General features: G+C 35.8%; 1 protein-coding gene across 6 annotated transcripts in view; it reads right to left on the bottom strand.

Moving 5' to 3' along the window:
- The window catches only part of LOC145661112 (extracellular matrix organizing protein FRAS1-like), a 3,375,101-nt gene that overhangs the window by 240,131 nt on the left and 3,115,557 nt on the right, over positions 1 to 19,413 (bottom strand). For all 6 annotated transcript variants that reach the window (XM_081726561.1, XM_081726566.1, XM_081726573.1 and 3 more), the window contains one exon: positions 16,971 to 18,113. In XM_081726561.1, the coding sequence (XP_081582687.1) occupies positions 16,971 to 18,113 (1,143 nt within the window). The remainder of the gene's footprint in view (positions 1 to 16,970; positions 18,114 to 19,413) is intronic.

Raw genomic sequence — 19,413 nt, 5'->3', positions numbered from 1 at the left:
ATGATATAATACTTCCTGTGGGCGATAGCTGTCAGGGGCTAAAACCCCCTTCTTAGATTCTTTAGTCCGTAAGAGGCAGAAATCTTCGTAACGATTCCGAGAAAAGTTGATGTAAAAAACAAGTATGATGTGTTTTGATCCTGGTTTTATTGAGTAACTGAGCATGAAAGTTCAGAAAGTTCTAAATTTTCTGTAGGGAAAGGGAAGAGGGGGCAGGAAGGGGGATTATATTTTTCACTTTCAGTTGTTGTTTTTTTTTTTTTTTTTTTCAGAGATCGTCTTGCAAATTGCATGATGTTTGTAACGAACTGAATGGAGCAAGAGAGTATAACTATACGCTTTATAAATATTTCGAACACGTTTAAGTTTGAAAATGTTTTGATTGTAAAATATAACGGAGAAAATGTGATATTTTAAGCATAGAAATGTTTGCAGCATCATTAGAAATATTCTACACATATCAAGACGTAAATGACATTTTATTTGCATTCGTGCTTTCGAGGATCTGCGAGAATATATCAATGAGCTTTGCTTTGAACCTTCAATTGTGTAGTTTGTTCATATTAGATATGTTCAAAACATGTTGCAGTATGGAGTCAAAGACGTAAAACCACACACACTAAATAAAACTAAGAAGAATACTTGAAAAAATATACGATTCTCTTCTTCATTTCGCTATGAGTATCAGTGGAAAGTTTCTCATGTTCCCAGATACCTTGTCAAGAGATCTTGTCAGAAGAAACGAGTTGTTTTCTAACTACAAGAATTTCAGACATTAGAGCAGCATGTGATATCTACTGCCAATTCACTGAGAAGTGATATTCAGAAGTTCAAGAAAAACATATATTACCAAACATGTGGCCTCCAACTCCAGATCATTTTGAGACCATGTGAAGAGAACAATGAATTACTACCAGAATCTGTATTATTTGTGAAAATTATTCTTACAGGGAACAATTCAAAACTTAACAAGTGAGAGAGCTTCACGTCTAGTATCCTAATTTGGACAAGATCTTGTTTTTGGTCTTACTGACGGAAAAGTCAAAACCTCAAAACACATTCTCTTGCCATTTGCGCTTAAGACATTGAATTGTAGAATTGTCGAACTAACAAAGATCTTAAACCGATGTGGTTGTGGCTTGTTTTACCATCAAACAGAGGAAACAGTAACTGCCATCGCCGTCCAGAAAACATCTTAGGGGAAAGATGGTCGTAAAGCTTTACTTGGAAATATTGTGCCTCGGAAATTTACTCAACTTGTTTGGGATAACGTTGATAGGTTGAAGGAGATCGTATCTGGAACGGAAACCGCTCACCGTGTGAATGGAATAGCAATATAGTTGAAATCAAAATCACAGATTAGTACTCTGCTTACAACAAAAATACCGGCAAAGACAAGACAACGAACTTTTCTTGGTGCGACAAAAGAGTTAACGCCTTACATCCCTGGGAAAAGAGTTAGTCCAGATATAATTGGGTATGATAATCCTATTTGTGAAGAGTTCGTTGCAACGTCAAGGTCTAAGAATTTACTTTGGATTATGTTGCGGTGTATAGATCCCCAGAATCAGCAAATTCAAAGCTGGACTGGATTCAACGTCAATCTACTGAGGGATCGTAAAATTCACCCAACAAGTACCAATAATAAATCAAGATATCTATTCAAAAGAGAATTAAATTGTATGGAAGAATTATGAAAAGTACCGGACAATAGTTTTAAACCTTGGAAGATACCTGCTATTTGTAACTTCATGGACATCATCGGTAGACTATTTCAAAATTCTGGTTTGCCGGATCTCCTCTCCGAATCAGGAACCCTTTACTGAGGGCAGGACCGGCCTTAGGTGATGCGGGGCCGGCTTGGAAACATTTCGGGGTTACAACTAACTTTGCACCAAAATCTGTAGAATCAATATATACATACATACACACACACACACACACACACACACACACACACATATATATATATATATATATATATATATATATATATATATATATATATATATATATATATACCCTATATCCATAAGTGGCTATACCCATTTATTTCCCTTTATAACGTTTTTTCTATCTGCAAGATGTTCTAGTGAAAATGCTCACCCTGTTCGTTGCTTATAGCAGCTAATTTTTCAGAGAAATAACAAATGGAAATGTAGACAATGAATGAATTTTAAAATACATATTTCACCCTTGTGCCTCATAATTTTTCAAGAAGGTTCTGTAAAGGCATTTCATAGTTTTCTTCTCTTAGAAGTAAACCTATCGATGCCAAAATCTAGTTTCTTGACCAATTGACACAGAAGTGTGGAATATCAAGAAATGAGTGTAAGCAAAATTTAAAGTGTTTCCGTCCATAAAGAAGACCACAGTGACCAAAATCCTGATTGATCAGAATACTTCCCCAAGCCATAACAATGTGTTTGAAGTTTCAAAATTTCATTTTATTTGCAAAACGCCTAAAAGGATGAAACATAAAGACATATTTAACTGACACAGGGAGGAAGTGGACATCTAATTGAGGGTTTGTTTATCATGGCTGCCACCTTGAAATCGGCCATCTTGTATCTCGCTCGACTTTGTTAAATAGGAACGGAGTTATGTAATATATCAAACTGGGTTTGAATTTGTCACAAATGTCAACTGCCGCCATTTTGCAACTATATTGTTAGAAAAGGCAATAACATTTAACATTGCTTCTTAGTTTCGTATTTTCAATAACTATGTACAGTGGGCCACAGAAATTCTTGATGTACGAAGTCCATGAGATAGGCAATCCAACTAACGCCTGCTCCAAGATTAATTACGACTGGTAGTAGCTAGCACAGCAACATGAAGTTGTCCCCAACTGTTAAAAGCACAAATCGTAAAGTGTGTTTCTGTGCAGAAGTGGAGCGAAACGCTGGGTGACGAAATGACAAAAGGGAGTCTTTGGATACTTGTACTTACAGTAAACAGCACAATACCAGAAAAAATATACTAACACCAGAGGTACTGATGAGAAGATAACAGTCAGGGGACTTAAATAATCTTATAAATAACTCAAATGAGGGATTATAAACAAGTTAACTTACTTCAAATGACTATACATATATGCGTATCAAATAATATACGGATAAATTATGCGGTATATGTAGTAAGTCACTTTTTAAGTAACACAAAGCCTTGCGCTGAGTTTTGAAACTATTAACAGTAGTCCTACCTGCAAATCAATTAAGATAAGGATCGATCATTCGAGGGAAGAGCCCAGCCTTCAATGACAATTTGGGGCTCCAACAGGGCCTGAGCTCCTTGGTTCAGGCGCCACTGATTGATACGTAATACTTGAAAAGAAGAACTTATCCGATTTCATTATTCGTTAAATGATTTTTGAGAATGCTAAATATTGGTATGCAGTAATTTGTTTGTAAATATTAAAAATGCAAAATTCGATAACACTCAAACGAGTTGGAGAACTTATCCGTACTAAGCGTATTTCCTCTTAGGTTGCAAATATAACTGATGGTTCCTGATTTGTATAGTATTTCTGAAAATTCAAACATTGAAACAGGAGAAAAGGGGAGAGTATAGTGTCAATTAACAACAATTTTAAGATGAACGAAATTAACGGATAATATCAAATATAGAACCATTAACAGAATTAACTCTGTAATTCGTTTTCACCATTCATTTTTCTTCCTTTATTTTCAGGATTACATCATCACTGAATTTCTCCACTGGATATAATCTTCGTTTAGCAGCATCCAACTTGAGCTAAACCTTGTAAATGAAACATAGGAAAAAGTCTGAAGGGAGAGGGGCGAATCGAACCCCGACTGGAAAATCAGGAAATTTCCACGCTAACCATTCACCTAAAGCGTTACTCTGTATCGCGTAAATAAAGAACCCTTTCTTGTCGCTCAAAACACTAGCTTGTTTATAGTCAAATAGATTGTCAAAACACAGGAATATCACTGCATTATATAATTATATTCACTAAATTATCAACATTGCAGACCTTTTAAAAAACAAAATACAAAACTCCTTTACTTTCAATCAATATATTATACACGTAAACAGACTAAAGACGAATCAATTAACGCGTAGTAATCATGGTTCATGGTCCAGGCGCTCGATCACTAATCTGAAGGTGCGGGAAGTTTTATTTTTCAATATATAGAAACATTTCCTTAAATATAAAGTTCTGTTTTGAAGTGCTCGAAAAAATAAAAATCAACTCATTTCGTCACATTTCAAACCTCAGTCTCCCTTATTCACAATGTCCATCATTTATATACAAAGACGCTAAAATGAGGAATGTTAACATTGTTTTATTGGGAACTGTTTTCTGATTTGGATACCAACCTTAACCCCTTAACCCTAATACCGGTCTGTGAGACCTTAAACAATATTTATTTTCGTCGTGTGGTAACCCTGATTAAATTAGTTTCGTCTATGTCTCAGTAGCTTCTCCCCCTATATCCCTCTTCACAATAATGTTGTTATTGGACAGTTTGAGTGGGCGATTCGATTGTTACTTTTTATTTTTCGAAACACACCTGGTCTCAGATATCAGATATTATAATATACTTCACCTTCGCGCCCGTATTTGTCACCGCATATTACGTAGTATGCCATATACACTATTTCGACTAGTTTTGTTATAGTAATGTAAGTTTGTTATTATTTTTGTTGCATATGCTTTCCTGGAAACATCATGGAACAGCCAAATACAAGTAAAAAGGTTTTAGTTAGAGATAGCAGATTTATATTTGAATCTGCAATATTTGACGCTATTGTGAACGCTCGCTTCAGTAAGAAATATCTTGAGTGATCCATCATACAAAACACACTATTGAGAAACAGAGAGTGTTGAAATCAATGCGGTTATACCTACAGGTAGGTTTGCTATTTCTGACATCAGGTTTGAAATCAAATCATGAAAATGTTCTGCCAATGTTGTCTAAAGGTGTTTGTAATAGACCGTACTTCAGTGGAGTACAAAAAAAAAAAAAACCCTAAGCAGTTGAGGACAAAAGATACAAGTTCAATATTTGGTTTTGTTTGTACCTTTTCGTAATGTTTTTTTAATAAATGTTCTTAAAACATATCTGTAATTATTTTTATTACATTTGTGTATACTTTCATCAAATACTTGCAAGTTTTAATATTTCATATATATACTTGCTAATTAAAAATAATATATACTGAAAAAGTTCATTCATAAAGTAAATTTAAACTTCTTATATAATTGTAGAAAGAATAGGATAAAGATTTTTTGTTTTCTATCGCTTAAATTGTAAACATGTATGCTTTATAAATAAAATTCAATGTACCGGTCTCAAAGACCTTGTATTACAGTTAACGTTTCGGGAGTTATATTACGGTTACAGTGTTAAACCACACGTCCAAAATGAAAATTGTATTTTTACTTACAATGTAGAAAGTTCTTGTAATTCATAATTTTAATCTTTGTAAAGCGATTTGAACGCTGGAAGCGACTTAATGTTCATAAAGCTTCTTTTTCTTTTATAATTAATGTCGCAAATAGCCCGATGCTTTGTAATATGTGGCAAAGAAATAAATGCATGGTTTTAGCAGAATAGTATCGTCTACCACTTGCTTCTATTGATGGTATAAAACTAATGTTGAGTTGATGTTGAGTTTAACGTTTCCTACAGCAGCGAGGCTATATGAGACGTTTACCTACTGATTAGCGTGGAATCCGAACCACATCAGCTCACACCTGGAATCGAAGCGGGTCCCTTACATGAAGGGTGCGTACACTAACCGCTTAGCCACGAAGGAACTTGGTATAAAAATAAAATACCACACATTACCCCATATTACTTCACCGACAGATTCCTGTTTTGTGGTCAGTTAAAGTAGTATTTATGGACATCGTAGCGAAAAATGTCTTTTTTATTTCATGCGCTATACGAAACATGCAAAGAATAAATACAATAAAAACGAAACAACGACAAGATTCAATGTAAAATGCTTTGCCTGTATCCAATAACTAACTCAATGTATTTCAAGAGCATATCTCGAGCATTTCCAATAGAACTACTAAAACGCCTTGGCCTTATAACTTCCCTGTGTGGTTTAGTGGTTAGCACGTCCGTCTGTGGTGTACGGGGTCTCGTTGTCCCGCTTGAGAACTTTTGGAATTTTAAATGTTTTCGATGTGCCTCTGTTCGTATCCCTGTCCCTCAAGGTTATTGGAAACGACTGTAGAACGTGTATAAACGAGTAGGAACACAAGTTACATACAAGGGGAAAGCAGACGTTGCTAAATGAACTTCGGCGCTACCTTTCGCGAGGTAGGAGTGCGCATTGAAAGTGTCAATATTACAAACTTCAATAGCCAGAAAATCCGTCTTAAAGTTTCTTTCTCTCTGCATAAATGATAGAATGCGTTAAATTATCAAGTGGCAGAGTGAAGAATATCTATATTTTACGCGAGAAAAGTTCCCGTCGAGACATTTTTCTTGTTGTAACTAATAAAGTAGCCATTTGTAACTACGAGTAAAATATTTATTCACCATATGTTTATAATACATACAACAATAAAAATGTTCGAATCAGTTGTATCCGTATATATATTGACAGTGGCGTAATTAGAGGGGTGTCTATCGGACTAAAGCCCTCGAAATAAATTTCGTAAATACAAAATTTCATTAAAATTTGTCGGCATCCACAAGGAAAGACATAAGTGCTCATTCACGTGTTTTGCATGGTCCCTCCCCGAAACAAAATCCTAAATACGCCACTGTTTTTGATGTCACTAGATATATTATGGTTAGTGGCGTATTTAGGGGGGCTTCCGGGCTTAAGCCCCCCCCCCGAAATCTTACTTACTATAGTAAAGTATATGAAATATCTTGCAGAATTTTCACATTTTCAGGCAAAGCCCCCCCCGAAAGTTAGCAAAGCCCTCCCCGAAACAAAATCGTAAATACGCCACTGATTATGGTTATTACAATCGTTGTGCAAAAAATGTTCTTGACGCTTCGTATCCATATCTGTGGACAATACGAATTACAATGGATATGAGGTGAAAATAAGTACCTGGACCCTTGACTGCTATAATTCCATTACTTGGGGTCCAAGTCATTTGCAGTTGTGAGAACGTTTAGACAGATGCAACCCAAATTACAGGTAACTTTTCTCGGCACTGACAGCAGTTGGTAGTCCTGATTCATGTGTTTATGCAGGTAAAATTGTAAAGTAGGTGACTAACGAAACAATTCTCCATTCTAAGATGAATCTCTATGGTTCGGATCGTGTTATCTAAAGAACACCATATATTAATCTCAATATTGTTGTGTATGTAATGTATTATTTATTTTTATACTGTGTGTTTAGAGAAATAAAATACTGACCACGCATGAATCAATAAATGCTTGAAAGTAGCTGAAAATATCAAATTTAGAACAATTGCTGGAAATAAGTTTGTAAATGATTGACTTCATTGAGAGGTCTTCTCCAAGTCTCCTCAATCCCACATCTTTTTTTTCTGAGGGAGAGAAGTTCTTGCTTGTCACACTGAGAATGTATTGAAATTAAAATTGAAACATTTGAAAAAGTATCAACTTGGCCGGGATTTAAACCCGGGTTCGCCGAATAGAAGTTCAATACGCTAACTTTCGCTTTTATCTAAATTGTTAGCTACTGAAAATCGTTGCATGTAAGACTGTACAAAATACTAATGCTCGTATAAAAAACGTTCCTTATGAGTGTCACAATGACTTACTCGAGATGTCCTTGTGTAACTCGAAAACAAGTTATATAGACCTTCGTCAATGAGGAAAATATTACTAAACATTCTTTAAGTTGAGGCTATCTCATCGTTTTAAGGTGCTCCCGATTTACATTACTACTATTCTTCCTCATCGTAATTTGCAAAGAAGAAACGGCGGCACCATTTACGCTGATCCCAAAGAATTTCAGTATTCGCGCGCTACACTAGGCAGCTGTTTGAAGTTGGTCATGTAAAATGTACAGAAAAAAATGGGCAAAAGAACAGAACCTAACCAACTCCTGCGGGGATTCTAACCCGATCCTCCTCCTCCTACTCTACTACTACTACTACTACTACTACTACTACTACTACTACTACTACTACTACTACTGCTATTACTACTACTATTACTATCATTATTATTTCTACTATTACTGTTACTACTACTACTACTACTACTACTACTTTTACTATGGTCCGTATAGTAAAACTGCAAGCTTATTTTAATGAAAAAAGTGTTATGAAAATTTAAAAAAGTAAAAGAAATCCTTGGGCAGGATTTGATCCCAGGCCAAAAACGATCTTCATTACTAGGATGTTGCGCTAACCCGGACGGCTACGAAAGCCGATTTACTTTCGGCTACATGTAGGTCATGGCTCTTGATGTCCTATCAGCATCGGCCAATAAGATCAGAGGATATCTAAATTTTTTGGGAATCCGCGAGAACGCAAGCCGGCAGACATTATTTTCACGTTCTTTGAATTGCATCAACACGTGTAGAAAAAGAAATGTTTATTTTCATCTTCCGTACCTACTAGCTTATTGTTTTATCTTGTGGAATTTGGAGGAGGATTTTGTGGTAGATGGCAAATTATGAAACTCGTATGGCAGAGACACGGGTTCGAAAACCGTCGTGGCAATCATTTCTTTCTTAATTGGAAGGTATTGTTCACGTACTTGATTTTATAATTCTGTTATTCCTGTATTATTATTGGGTTAAGTTTAGAGTAGCCTCTCTGCTTTTTTTTATTTAAAAAATTAGGAAAATTTACAGGAGAAATGGGGTAAGGAATGATGATCTGGAATTCTTATGTGATGTTTAGGTGTGAAAGTTTGGCAGTATAGTTATGTTTAATACGAAAAAATATTTGTAGAAGTGAGTGCGGAATTTTTCTATCACTGGACAGCATGGTAGTCGTATAGGATGGAGAATCGGTGCGTTGACTATGAAATTTCCGCATTGAGTTTTACAGAATTATATATGAATAATGAACAAAATCTGTTAAATTTTTAAGAGAACCATGTATTATTGAATTTAAGTGATAATTGAAGCTTACATGAGAACGTGTTCCAGTCACTGTTTTAGTCTAACTAAAGTCTCACCAGGTAACATAACCGAACCTAAAGTAACAAATCCCAACTATTTAAAGTAACTTAACCTTGCCTAACCTAACGATTTTTAATGTTTAATTGGATTTTTGTAGGTTGGAAACCGGAGGGGCAACTCTAAACATAAGCCTTATTATTATTATTAATAGTAATTAGATTATTATTATTATTATTATTATTATTATTATTATTATTATTGCAAAGTCGTGACTTGACTACATAATTTATATTTTATGAATTTTCTGATTGGATCTCAAGTCTTTTTGTTGAATAATCAACACACTCCATTCTAGGGAGTTTGGGGGAGTGAAATATTATCCTGTTGCTTTCTATTTGTTTACTTGCACGTTACACCAAGCCTGGATAGTGCATTTCACCTTTCTACCTAGGTATATCTGCGGGAAGTACCCTAAAGGTTTTCATGATCATAAGAGAGTAAGTGAATAAGTGGTGAGATCAATGAACTTTGCGTATTAACAACATTTAAAGTATCAGGTTGTCGGAAATGTCATGACGTATTTCGATAAAGTATGACAAATCATGATTTGTGGATATACTAGAGTTATTAGGATCATGCAATAGTTATGTCATAAATAGCTAAGATGTTGAGTGTTTTGTGTATTAATATTGCCCTTTGTTTTGTTTGGTTTTACAGATTTGACCAGATGGCATGGTTCAATGAAAACTTGACTTTCGGCCCATGACCACCACGCACCGTGACCCAATCTGATCCACCACCCACAATGATTCACTCCGACCACCACCCACCATGAAGCACTGACCCACCAGAACACGTTCTCATCATCTCTGACACATGATCAACGGCCTCTTCTTTACCGACTAAAGAGTTTATACTTGTAAAAAATCCCTGTTGTCAAATTCTAATCGGGGTTTGATTTTCTACGGTCAATCGCTCAAGCACCGCTCTGTTACAATAACGATGGATCTGACCTTTACGATATAAAATGGTAAAGTATTTGTCATGGGCAAAACTACGATGAATTTCAATTAAATTATCATGGTCTAATTATTTCCTAGTTGAATTATCAATACTTTCCAGTGGAAAAACGGATGAAAGTTGAAAGTTCCGAATCAAGGTAAGTAGACCAACACACAGAAGCTTCCATTGCACATTTTATGTCTATTTTCCTCACAACTTTATGGGTTGATTGCCCTGTGCTCTAAGCGCTCCATATAATAAAAAACCTTCAGCAATTATTATAAAGCGCACGGTAAGCATATATAGATATATGATGCGAAGCACTGTATTTTTTCTTGAGTTGAGTTGATTTTAAGTTTAACGTCCCTTTCAGCAGCGAGTCTAGATGAGACGTGGACCTACGGATTAACGTGAATCCGAACCACATGAGCTCCCGGCGGGAATCGAACTCGTCTATATTTCTTTGTCAATTTGTTTCTAAACTAATATCGATCGTTTTCGTTTATTTTTACAGACTAAACCACTATCTATTTACCATTTGTAGAAAGTGCACAACTCCCCATAAAGGAGAATGTAAAAAAAATCTAGAAGACGTTCTGTTCATTTTCCATAAAGTTAATATACTGAATTTCACCTCTGTAAGTTTAACGGCTTGTGAGATATTCAATTTCTTTCGCAAATATAGGGATCCTCACTATACCTTAGGATATTATTATAATGAACGCAATATGATAACATCACAGTTTGGATGCATAACTATATACCAAAAGCCATTTTATTTGACTGCAATTTGGCCGTGATGGTTAGGCACACAAAGTTACATTTAATTTTTATATAATAATTTATATATTACCGTGAATCAAAAATGTATTTTTTCCAGTAGTGAGCTCCTCTAAAACTCACAGGCTCTGTGTGTCGAAAGCCAAGTAGCAGTATACGACGTTTTGCTATCATTAGAATTACAAACATCAATAGCGAAAAATGCCTCAAGTTATTTTTTCACTTAGAGGTACTCATCTCAGGTTAGTAAACAGAAACAAATGGGAAAGGGAAATGGAGGACTTGAAAGTAAAACGTAGGCAAATTCACCAGTGTTCAGAAGCATATTTTTAAATCACGCTCGAGTCTACTGATAGGAGCTACGTACGCGGTTTGGTAAGTTGGAGTTGTCCGTTTCTCGCCACGTAACATAAATAATATAAATATAGCAAAAATCAACTGTTTGCTACTGGCGATCTTCGTGGCCGAGCGAACTAGCGTAATGGGTTAGTAATTACAATTGCTTTTGGTGTGGGTTCAAACCCGAGCTAAGGAAAGTCTTTTATTTTTATATTTTATTTTTAAAATTTTGAAAACACTTTTTTCATTAAAATAAGATGAAAATAATACTCAAAAATGATTAAGTGTACAGTTTTGCTATACGAATCCAGAGTATAAGTAGTAGTAGTAGGAGGAGGAGAAGGAGGAGTGGGTTAGAAGCCCCACAGGGCTCTTTTTGTTCCACCTTGACTGCCATGATATAAATTTAACCTCAACTGCTTCTTCAATTTTCTTCTTCTTCAATTCCAATAAAGTGACAATTTTCTTTTATTACTACTATAATACACAATACATACATCAGAAAGTTTGGACAATATCAAGCTGCAACCAATCAGAAACATGTTTTTAGTTTCTATGGCTTGAATCGAGCTAACAAATATGCTGTTCAGAAGATGCTGTCTACAATGCAGTGCGAAGAGAGGATCGGCGGGTCAGAGTGGGTCATAGTGAGTGGTGGGTCACAGTGGGTGATGGGTCACAGTGAGTCACATGCTCTTGTCCAACGACCCACTGACCCACTCAGGAAACTCGATCGTTTGACCCACTCACCCACTCCAACTCTGGATTTGACAACACATACAAGATGGAAGACCAAAGATTACATATTGACCATATTTTATTATGTTACTTCAGGCAAGGGAAGAACGCGTGAATAGTGTATGTAATTTTTACTATCCTCAATGTTTCTGTGTTTTTGTCCCTGTTCTTAAAGAGATAGTGGAAAAACTGTAAAAGTGAGTAAAACGCGTAAAAATAGGAAACAAGTTACGCAGGAGGGTTCGTTAAATTAGCTAACTTTAAAAAATAATCCAGTGCCCTAAAACACTAGATTCAAACCAACATGAGTATCTGTCCAATGCCCTGGCTTGAAAAATCAGGGCCCGAGGCGAGAGCATAAAGCAGCGCCTCCGTACATATGAGTAGTCAATTTAAAGTTGACTTCCCTGGAATATTCTTTCTGCATAACACTTTACTATTTTATCATGACTGAAATCAGAAAGTTTCAGCATTATTACACTGGAATCGTAATAGTGTGTAATTACTGAATTCAATGCACATCCATTTTCCCTTCTCCCAGAACAGTGATGTCTTAAAGTAGTGGCTTAAGCGTTAGTTTCGTAATGTTGGGGACGCGGATTCGACTTCGGCAGTGGCAATTAAAGAAATTTTTGTAATTTGCAATATTGATACTTCTGATGTATACTAACATGAAAAAGATCCAATTTCCCTGGGTTTAAGAGTTAAGACGACTTCCTTCACAAGTGAAATGACAACAACAGAAAATTACGTCACCCTTATCAACCTTCATTCGTAACTGTTTGGGAAGTAACGTGTTTGGACAAGAATTGATGAATACAGAGGGGCTAAACACGTCCTTACTGCTGAAAATTGAGCCAAAAATGAGTTCCAAGGAATTTTTTCTAGCTGTGCACAAATTGCAAATAGTGATCGAACTTAAATAGTGAATGAACCTATTTAAGATGTCACCTCACCTTTCTACCTAGAATAAGGGCGAAACAAAATGCATTACTGTTATCAGCTAAGAAATATTTATATTCCATTTCTTGTTGTCATAAAATGATAATTCTATCTGTAAATCCATAAACGTAATAATATTATTGCGTTCATGTGTAAACTTAAAAGACATCTGACATACTGTGTATCTTTTCTCTTCCTTTGAATACCTTCTACTATGCTACTTTTCCTTTCCATTGTGGTAATAATAATAATAATAATAATAATAATAATAATAATAATAATAATATAGGAATAACATAATTACAATACCAATTACATAAACATTATCTTCCCATTCAGAAAAATTAATAATTGCCACGTCAGGATTCGAACCCAGGTAGCTGGAATAAGAGTTTCCTGTTTTATCATTTATTTAAAACAAATCGCTCTAACCGGAGTATTGTTCGTCACTGACACCTCATGTCCTTTCGACGTATTCCAGACACTAGGGACACGAACACAGAAATACTAGGACAGTTAAAATTACGACCTTGCTCTTCAGTGGAATTCGACCCCCTAGTGGATTGCGACTCATGATCAGAAGCCGAACGCCCGAGGTCACTCGCCTAGTGCCACCGGCTCAATTTGCCAGAAATTCCTCATATGAATATAAGAAAATAAACTTGTAGTTATGGAACATAATCATAGAACTGTCTATTTCTACACCCGTTGATACAATTCAAAGAATGTGAAAATAATTTATCTCGCCTTTTCTTCTTTGGAAATTAGAAATTATGGTAAAGCCGAAATGTAATGTAAATCGGGCCCATCCCTGCAACCAATGACGTAGCCTCTACTTGAAGATCGTTTCGTGATATTTTCCCCATTGAGGAACGTCTACGTAACTTGTTTTTGAGTTAAGCAAAGAAACTCGAATAAGTCATTAGAACACTCACACAAGCATTAGTATCTTGTTTATATTTTTCCATGAAACGATTTTAACTGAGTATTAGTTTGGGTGGAAGGTTAAGCGGCGCGGTAGGTGAGCGTTTAGCGCATTGAACTTCTATTCGTTAGACCCAAGTTCGAATCTCGGCTAGGCTGAAACTTTTTCAAGTGTTTCAGTTTCAATTTCAATGCATACTCAATGTGACAAGCAAGAGTTTCTCTTCCCTAGAAAGAAAATGATGTAAGAATTGGAGAAGGTCTGTCAATGGAGGCAGTGATTTACAAACTTATTTCAGCAGTTGTTTTAGATTTGATATTTTCGTCTGCTTTCAAGCATTTTCTGATTCATGAGTGATCAGTGTTTTTATTTCTTTGAATATACAGTATAGAATAAAACAATACATTACATACACAACAATATTCAGATCAACATATGATGTTCATTGAACAATACGCTCTGAACCAGAGAGATTCATCTCAAAGTGGAGAAATGTTTCGTGCGTCATCTACTCACAATTTTACTTGCATAAAGACTTGACTCAGTGCTACCAAGTGCTTTCAGTACCGAAAAAAGTTACGTGTAAGTTGGGTTGCATCTGTCTAGGCGTTCTCACAACTGCAAATGACCTGGACCGCAAGTAATGGAATTATAACATTCAGGAGTCCAGGTACTTATGTGAGTGGCTGTACGTGTGCTAAGAAATGTGTGCCATTCGATTGTAAGTGCATGAAACATGAATTAAAGTGTAACGCATGTGCAAAGTCCAAACATGTGCAAATTATCAAAAAGAGAAAGAAATATCTGACTTGTTAAATGATGTTGTAAACTCAAATAAAGATGAATGAATCAAAATAAAGGATGTAAGTGTTTAACAAATACTGTAAATTTGAAACTTCTTACAAACTATATCATAAGAGACCCCTATTTTTCCATGGGATTGTTATTTTAACGGCAGATTTGAATAATGATAGACATAGCTAATGCAAATAAAATGTCATTTACATCTTGATATGTGTAGAATATTTGTAATGATGCTGTAAATATTTCCATGCTTAAAATATCAAATTTTCCCCGTTATATTTTACAATCAAAACATTTTCCAAATTAAAAGTGTTCGAAATGTTTATAAAACTTATACTCTCTTACACCATTCAGTTCGCTTGAAACATCAAGCATTTCACAAAACGGTCTCTGGGAAGAAACAATAACTGAAAGTGAAAAATATAATCCCCTTTCTGCTCCCTCTTCCCTTTCCCTACAGAAACTTTAGAACTTTCGGATCTTTCATGCTCAGTTACTGAATTATGTAAAACCAGGATCAAAACACTTACCATAGTTATTTTTTGTATCAACTTTTCTTGAAATCGTTACTAAATTTTCTGCCTCTTCTTGACTAAAGAATCTAAGAAGCGGGTTTTATTCCCTGACGGCTACCGCCCACAGGGAAATATCACACCATTTCTGATAGCTACTCTGCTACTCTGAAATAGAAGGGTCTTTTACTTCATATGTACATAGTAAACGAAGAAAATTGTAAAAAGGGAATTTTTAAGGATTAAAAAATCCCTAATTACTTCCCTTTCGTCAGTACTATCGTTAAGTGTTAATAATCTAAAAGCCTATATAATTCTAAATCCAAAAAGGTACGATTTTTATGTCTGTGGTCATTACGAACAGAGTTACAGGAATTTCAAAAGATCAAGGGACTTTGTTACCATTTTCTTTAAGAAGGTAAAAAAGTGGTTTTAGCCCTTGGAAGCTACTGCTGACAGAAAGCTATCATACCTATCTAAAAGCTTACAGTATTGGCTAGTCTGAAATATAGAGACTTTTAATTTTCATGCAGTGTTGCCACGTAATAAGCGAAGAAAAATGTAAAAAGGGATTTTTCCTTAAATTTTCCTCATTACTTCACTTCAGTCAGTACTATAGATAAGTAGTTCCGTCACTTTAAAGCCCATATAATTCCAAATCAAAAGAGGTATAAGCCATAGTTCTCTGACAAAAACGGACAGAGATACAGGTATTTCAAAAAATCACTGGGCTAAGTAAAAAAGTCTTTAAAACTGTAAAGGGGACGTTGCCGCCAGAAAGCTACCGGTTTCAGGTATCATGTCAAATCTGGAAGTTCAGAATATTAGCTACTCAAAAATGCAGATAGCTTTTTCTCTCTGTAAATGAAACCAGATACCCCATTTTTTGGGATCTGGCTCAAGGTCTATAACGTAGTTACCAATGCTCTGACCTTTGGTGTGAATGGTCCCGATTCGATTCACGGTGGGGACACTCGATCGGAAATGTGTAAAAAAAAATCTTTTCAGGCCAGCCATCCTGGGTGAAGTTTTTCCTAGGTTTTCCTCACACACATTGGGATGGAACTTAAGATGAAGGTCCCAATCAGCTTTTTTCTTTCCCCATTCCTTTCTTCTTTATCACTTCCCGGGATAATACATTCGCTGAGGGACGTTATCCTGCATACGTAACGGGCTAAAATGAGCATAAATGCCGAAAGCCCAGAATTAGAATTCCTAATTCCATCCCTCATATCAAAAGAGCTGAACTTGGACTTTCACTTTCAGCTGAACACAGGAGCAACACGGGGTATTCACTTTACACCTCAGTACCCCTGAAACTGTGGATTGGACACTAATATAAGTAGTTTTCGATTATTTTTATGTCATCTCCTCACTCTTTTACCACCCTTGCCGAAAATGTGATAAAAACTAGAATTAGTCTGAGTCTACTCATGTACAGAAAATCATCACATCGGTGAAGTGGTATAGAAGTTAGCCGTCTGCTTGTGTGTATATGAACGATGTTCTATTCTTTTGGAGTTTAGGAGTTTACTCTTGTGTCACGTAAAGGACGAGATGAGATTTCCTGCTATATATAGAATTGTTAGAGTATTTAGAATTGTTTATATCTTTTTCCTAGAAAAGAAGAAAATATTGTCAGCTTTCTAATTGCTGATTTAGGAATGTGACAGATCTCACCAATATATTCAGAAATTGTTTTACCTTTGGTGCAGAGAACTGAATGGTAATTTCCGTTAATCCTAGTATTATTTACGACTTCTGAATTTAAATACTGTATTTAAATTATGACCTCATTTTAAGAAGACGTGAGTATCATTACTTACGTGTACGTTTCTTTTTTCTTTTGTATAGAGTATTATAATAATACTTACATGAAATTCTGACGAAATGCTTCCACCGCAAAGATCAACAAGAGAAGTAGGGTGATACCATGCCTCAAATATCCACAAGCAATTCTTGAGATCAAGATGGCGATACAATTCAACAGTAGAATTTCCACGCAAACTGTCATCAAGTTGATATGGTCTTGAAATTCCAGGTCCATGGAATTGTGGTTTATTAGAAAGAAAGGATTTCCCAAAATGTAGATTTGAACAAACATGATGTGATCTGTAAATTGGATCTGTCAATAAAAGATTAATGTTACGGAGAGGATATGTTGATATAACAGGCACCATTCCATCCTGATGTGGTATCTCCAAGTGAATATGCAAAGAATTTGGATATTTATTATTTGTTGCATTCACATACTTCAAAGATGCTACGAACGAGTGACTCTGAAATCCAACAGGATGCTCTGGAGATAAGGAATTCTGACAAATAGGATTATTACTGCTGATTGTAACAGGTGCACTTCTAGCCGGAATTCCTAACTGGCCGTTTTGTTGAATTGCTTGCACAACACAACGAACTTGCAGTTTTCTAACAAAAAATGACGAATCAAGAACTTTGTGTGTAACATTAGCAAAGACGGTCGATTGTTTTATTGGTTGAAAAGGTACATAGAAATTTTGAGTAGTTGAAGGTTCTGCTATTTCCCAAAAATAATATATTGAGTTTTCGTCTATGCCTGCAGATTTACATATTTCATTTGTTTTCTGAAAATGCGGGTACTTTTCGTCACAAGGAGTGATGCAAATTAGCGGATATCCTGGCGAGGCATCACGAAGCATTCCTTGTTGTACACTATCAAAATACAATAATGATACAACAATTGGCTGAGAAGGAAAAACAATACTGCCTCTGTCACGATCCAGTATAGTGACCTTTGCTGTTTTAATTGTACCTAAGTTTGCATTTTGTGGTTCGTCTGGTTCTAAGGTTATAAAAAAATATTCCTGCAATTCATGCTCAGTATTATGAATGATGGTTATTTCATAAATAAGTGATTTAACTCCTGATCGAAATAGCAAAATTTGAGATACGGGAAGGTAGTCAGATCCCGATAAAGCACTTCCATCCTTTGTTGAGACGCGAACGCTGGTTTCTTCTGATGTGTCACCAGTTCGTACAACCTGAAAATAAGGTTTTTATTAGAAAATGTTAAACAATGCGATACTATGTACAAGAATTCGAACTTTGATATTGAATCTATTTTGTTCTATGGAAAATAATGTACTTTCCATACCCTAATAATATGACGATTGTAGTTTTAATGTCCGGCTATATGAGCATTTTTGTTCTTTTGCAGTTCAAAATACTCTTGAAAATAACATACACGCGGTTTTAGAGAAGTTCAATTTCAAATACTTGTAAGAAAAATACACTTTAAAGCAACATACATGCAGTTTTATAAAAGTAAAACTTGAAATATTAGTACCATGCTCTAATTTATGTGAAGCTGGATATTAATATGTTAGAATATGTTAAGACTGAAATAGAACAGCATTAAATAAAATTATATACCATGGCTGCTGAACATGAGTTTGGAAGCGAGCACTCCGGGCTTGTATGAAGTAGCTACTTTGTTCGTTTGCCTCATACCAAAGTGGCCTGGTCGAAATTTTGTAGAATCATATAAACAGCTATGATTTGTTCCGTTTCTAGTTCCAAGTACACAATTGACATTTCAAAGGCACCACAGAGCACATCGCAGCCAGTGGACGTACATATTAGAGACAGAACGTCCAGTTTTAGTACATGGTCTTGATCGTAACATCCATTGGATGTCAAATATTACGTTCGGCGATAGACATCCACATTCTGGTATTTAGTGGACGGTCCATTGGATGTCCAAAATTTAATCCAGGAATGAAACGTCCACGGACCTACAGTACATTATATGGATAAAAATTGGACGTACGGAAAACAACATTCAATTGTAAGTGACGGCACATGCGCAGATTCTTCCATAAAGTGCATTCTAGCGTGAGATGTGTCGCTTTACGGCTGTTGGCGGGGAGAGTTTTAAACCAACGGTGAAATATTTGAAGATTCTATGTATTTTAATTTGTAATTTGTTTTGGTTCATCATTTCTAACCGTACGCCTCCCGTACCGTACCCCATGTCGTAAGCGTCGGTGCACCACCGATGGGCAACTAGAGATATCTCGCCAAACATTGGCGGCCCCGCAGCGACGATCAACGGTGGCCCCACTTCCGTTTTGAAAATTATACCACTAGCAGTAGAGACGTGACGAAACGCCAATGAACAACAAAATTACTCCCCCAAAATATGTTGAATCGTCTATATGCGTAATTTGTTTACATTAAGGAGAGTCTGAAAAACACTAAAAAAAAGTTTAAAATAGTGGCCCGGCGAGGGGCGCGAACCACCTTTGGGATACTAGACGCGTGCTCTTCCGACTTGGCCAC

Source organism: Thermobia domestica, chromosome 1 (genome assembly GCF_964235325.1).
Source record: "Thermobia domestica chromosome 1, izTheDome1.hap1.1, whole genome shotgun sequence".
NCBI classification, from domain to species: domain Eukaryota; kingdom Metazoa; phylum Arthropoda; class Insecta; order Zygentoma; family Lepismatidae; genus Thermobia; species Thermobia domestica.
The sequence above is the reverse complement of the archived record's forward strand: the minus strand, read 5'-3'. Positions and strand labels throughout refer to the sequence as shown.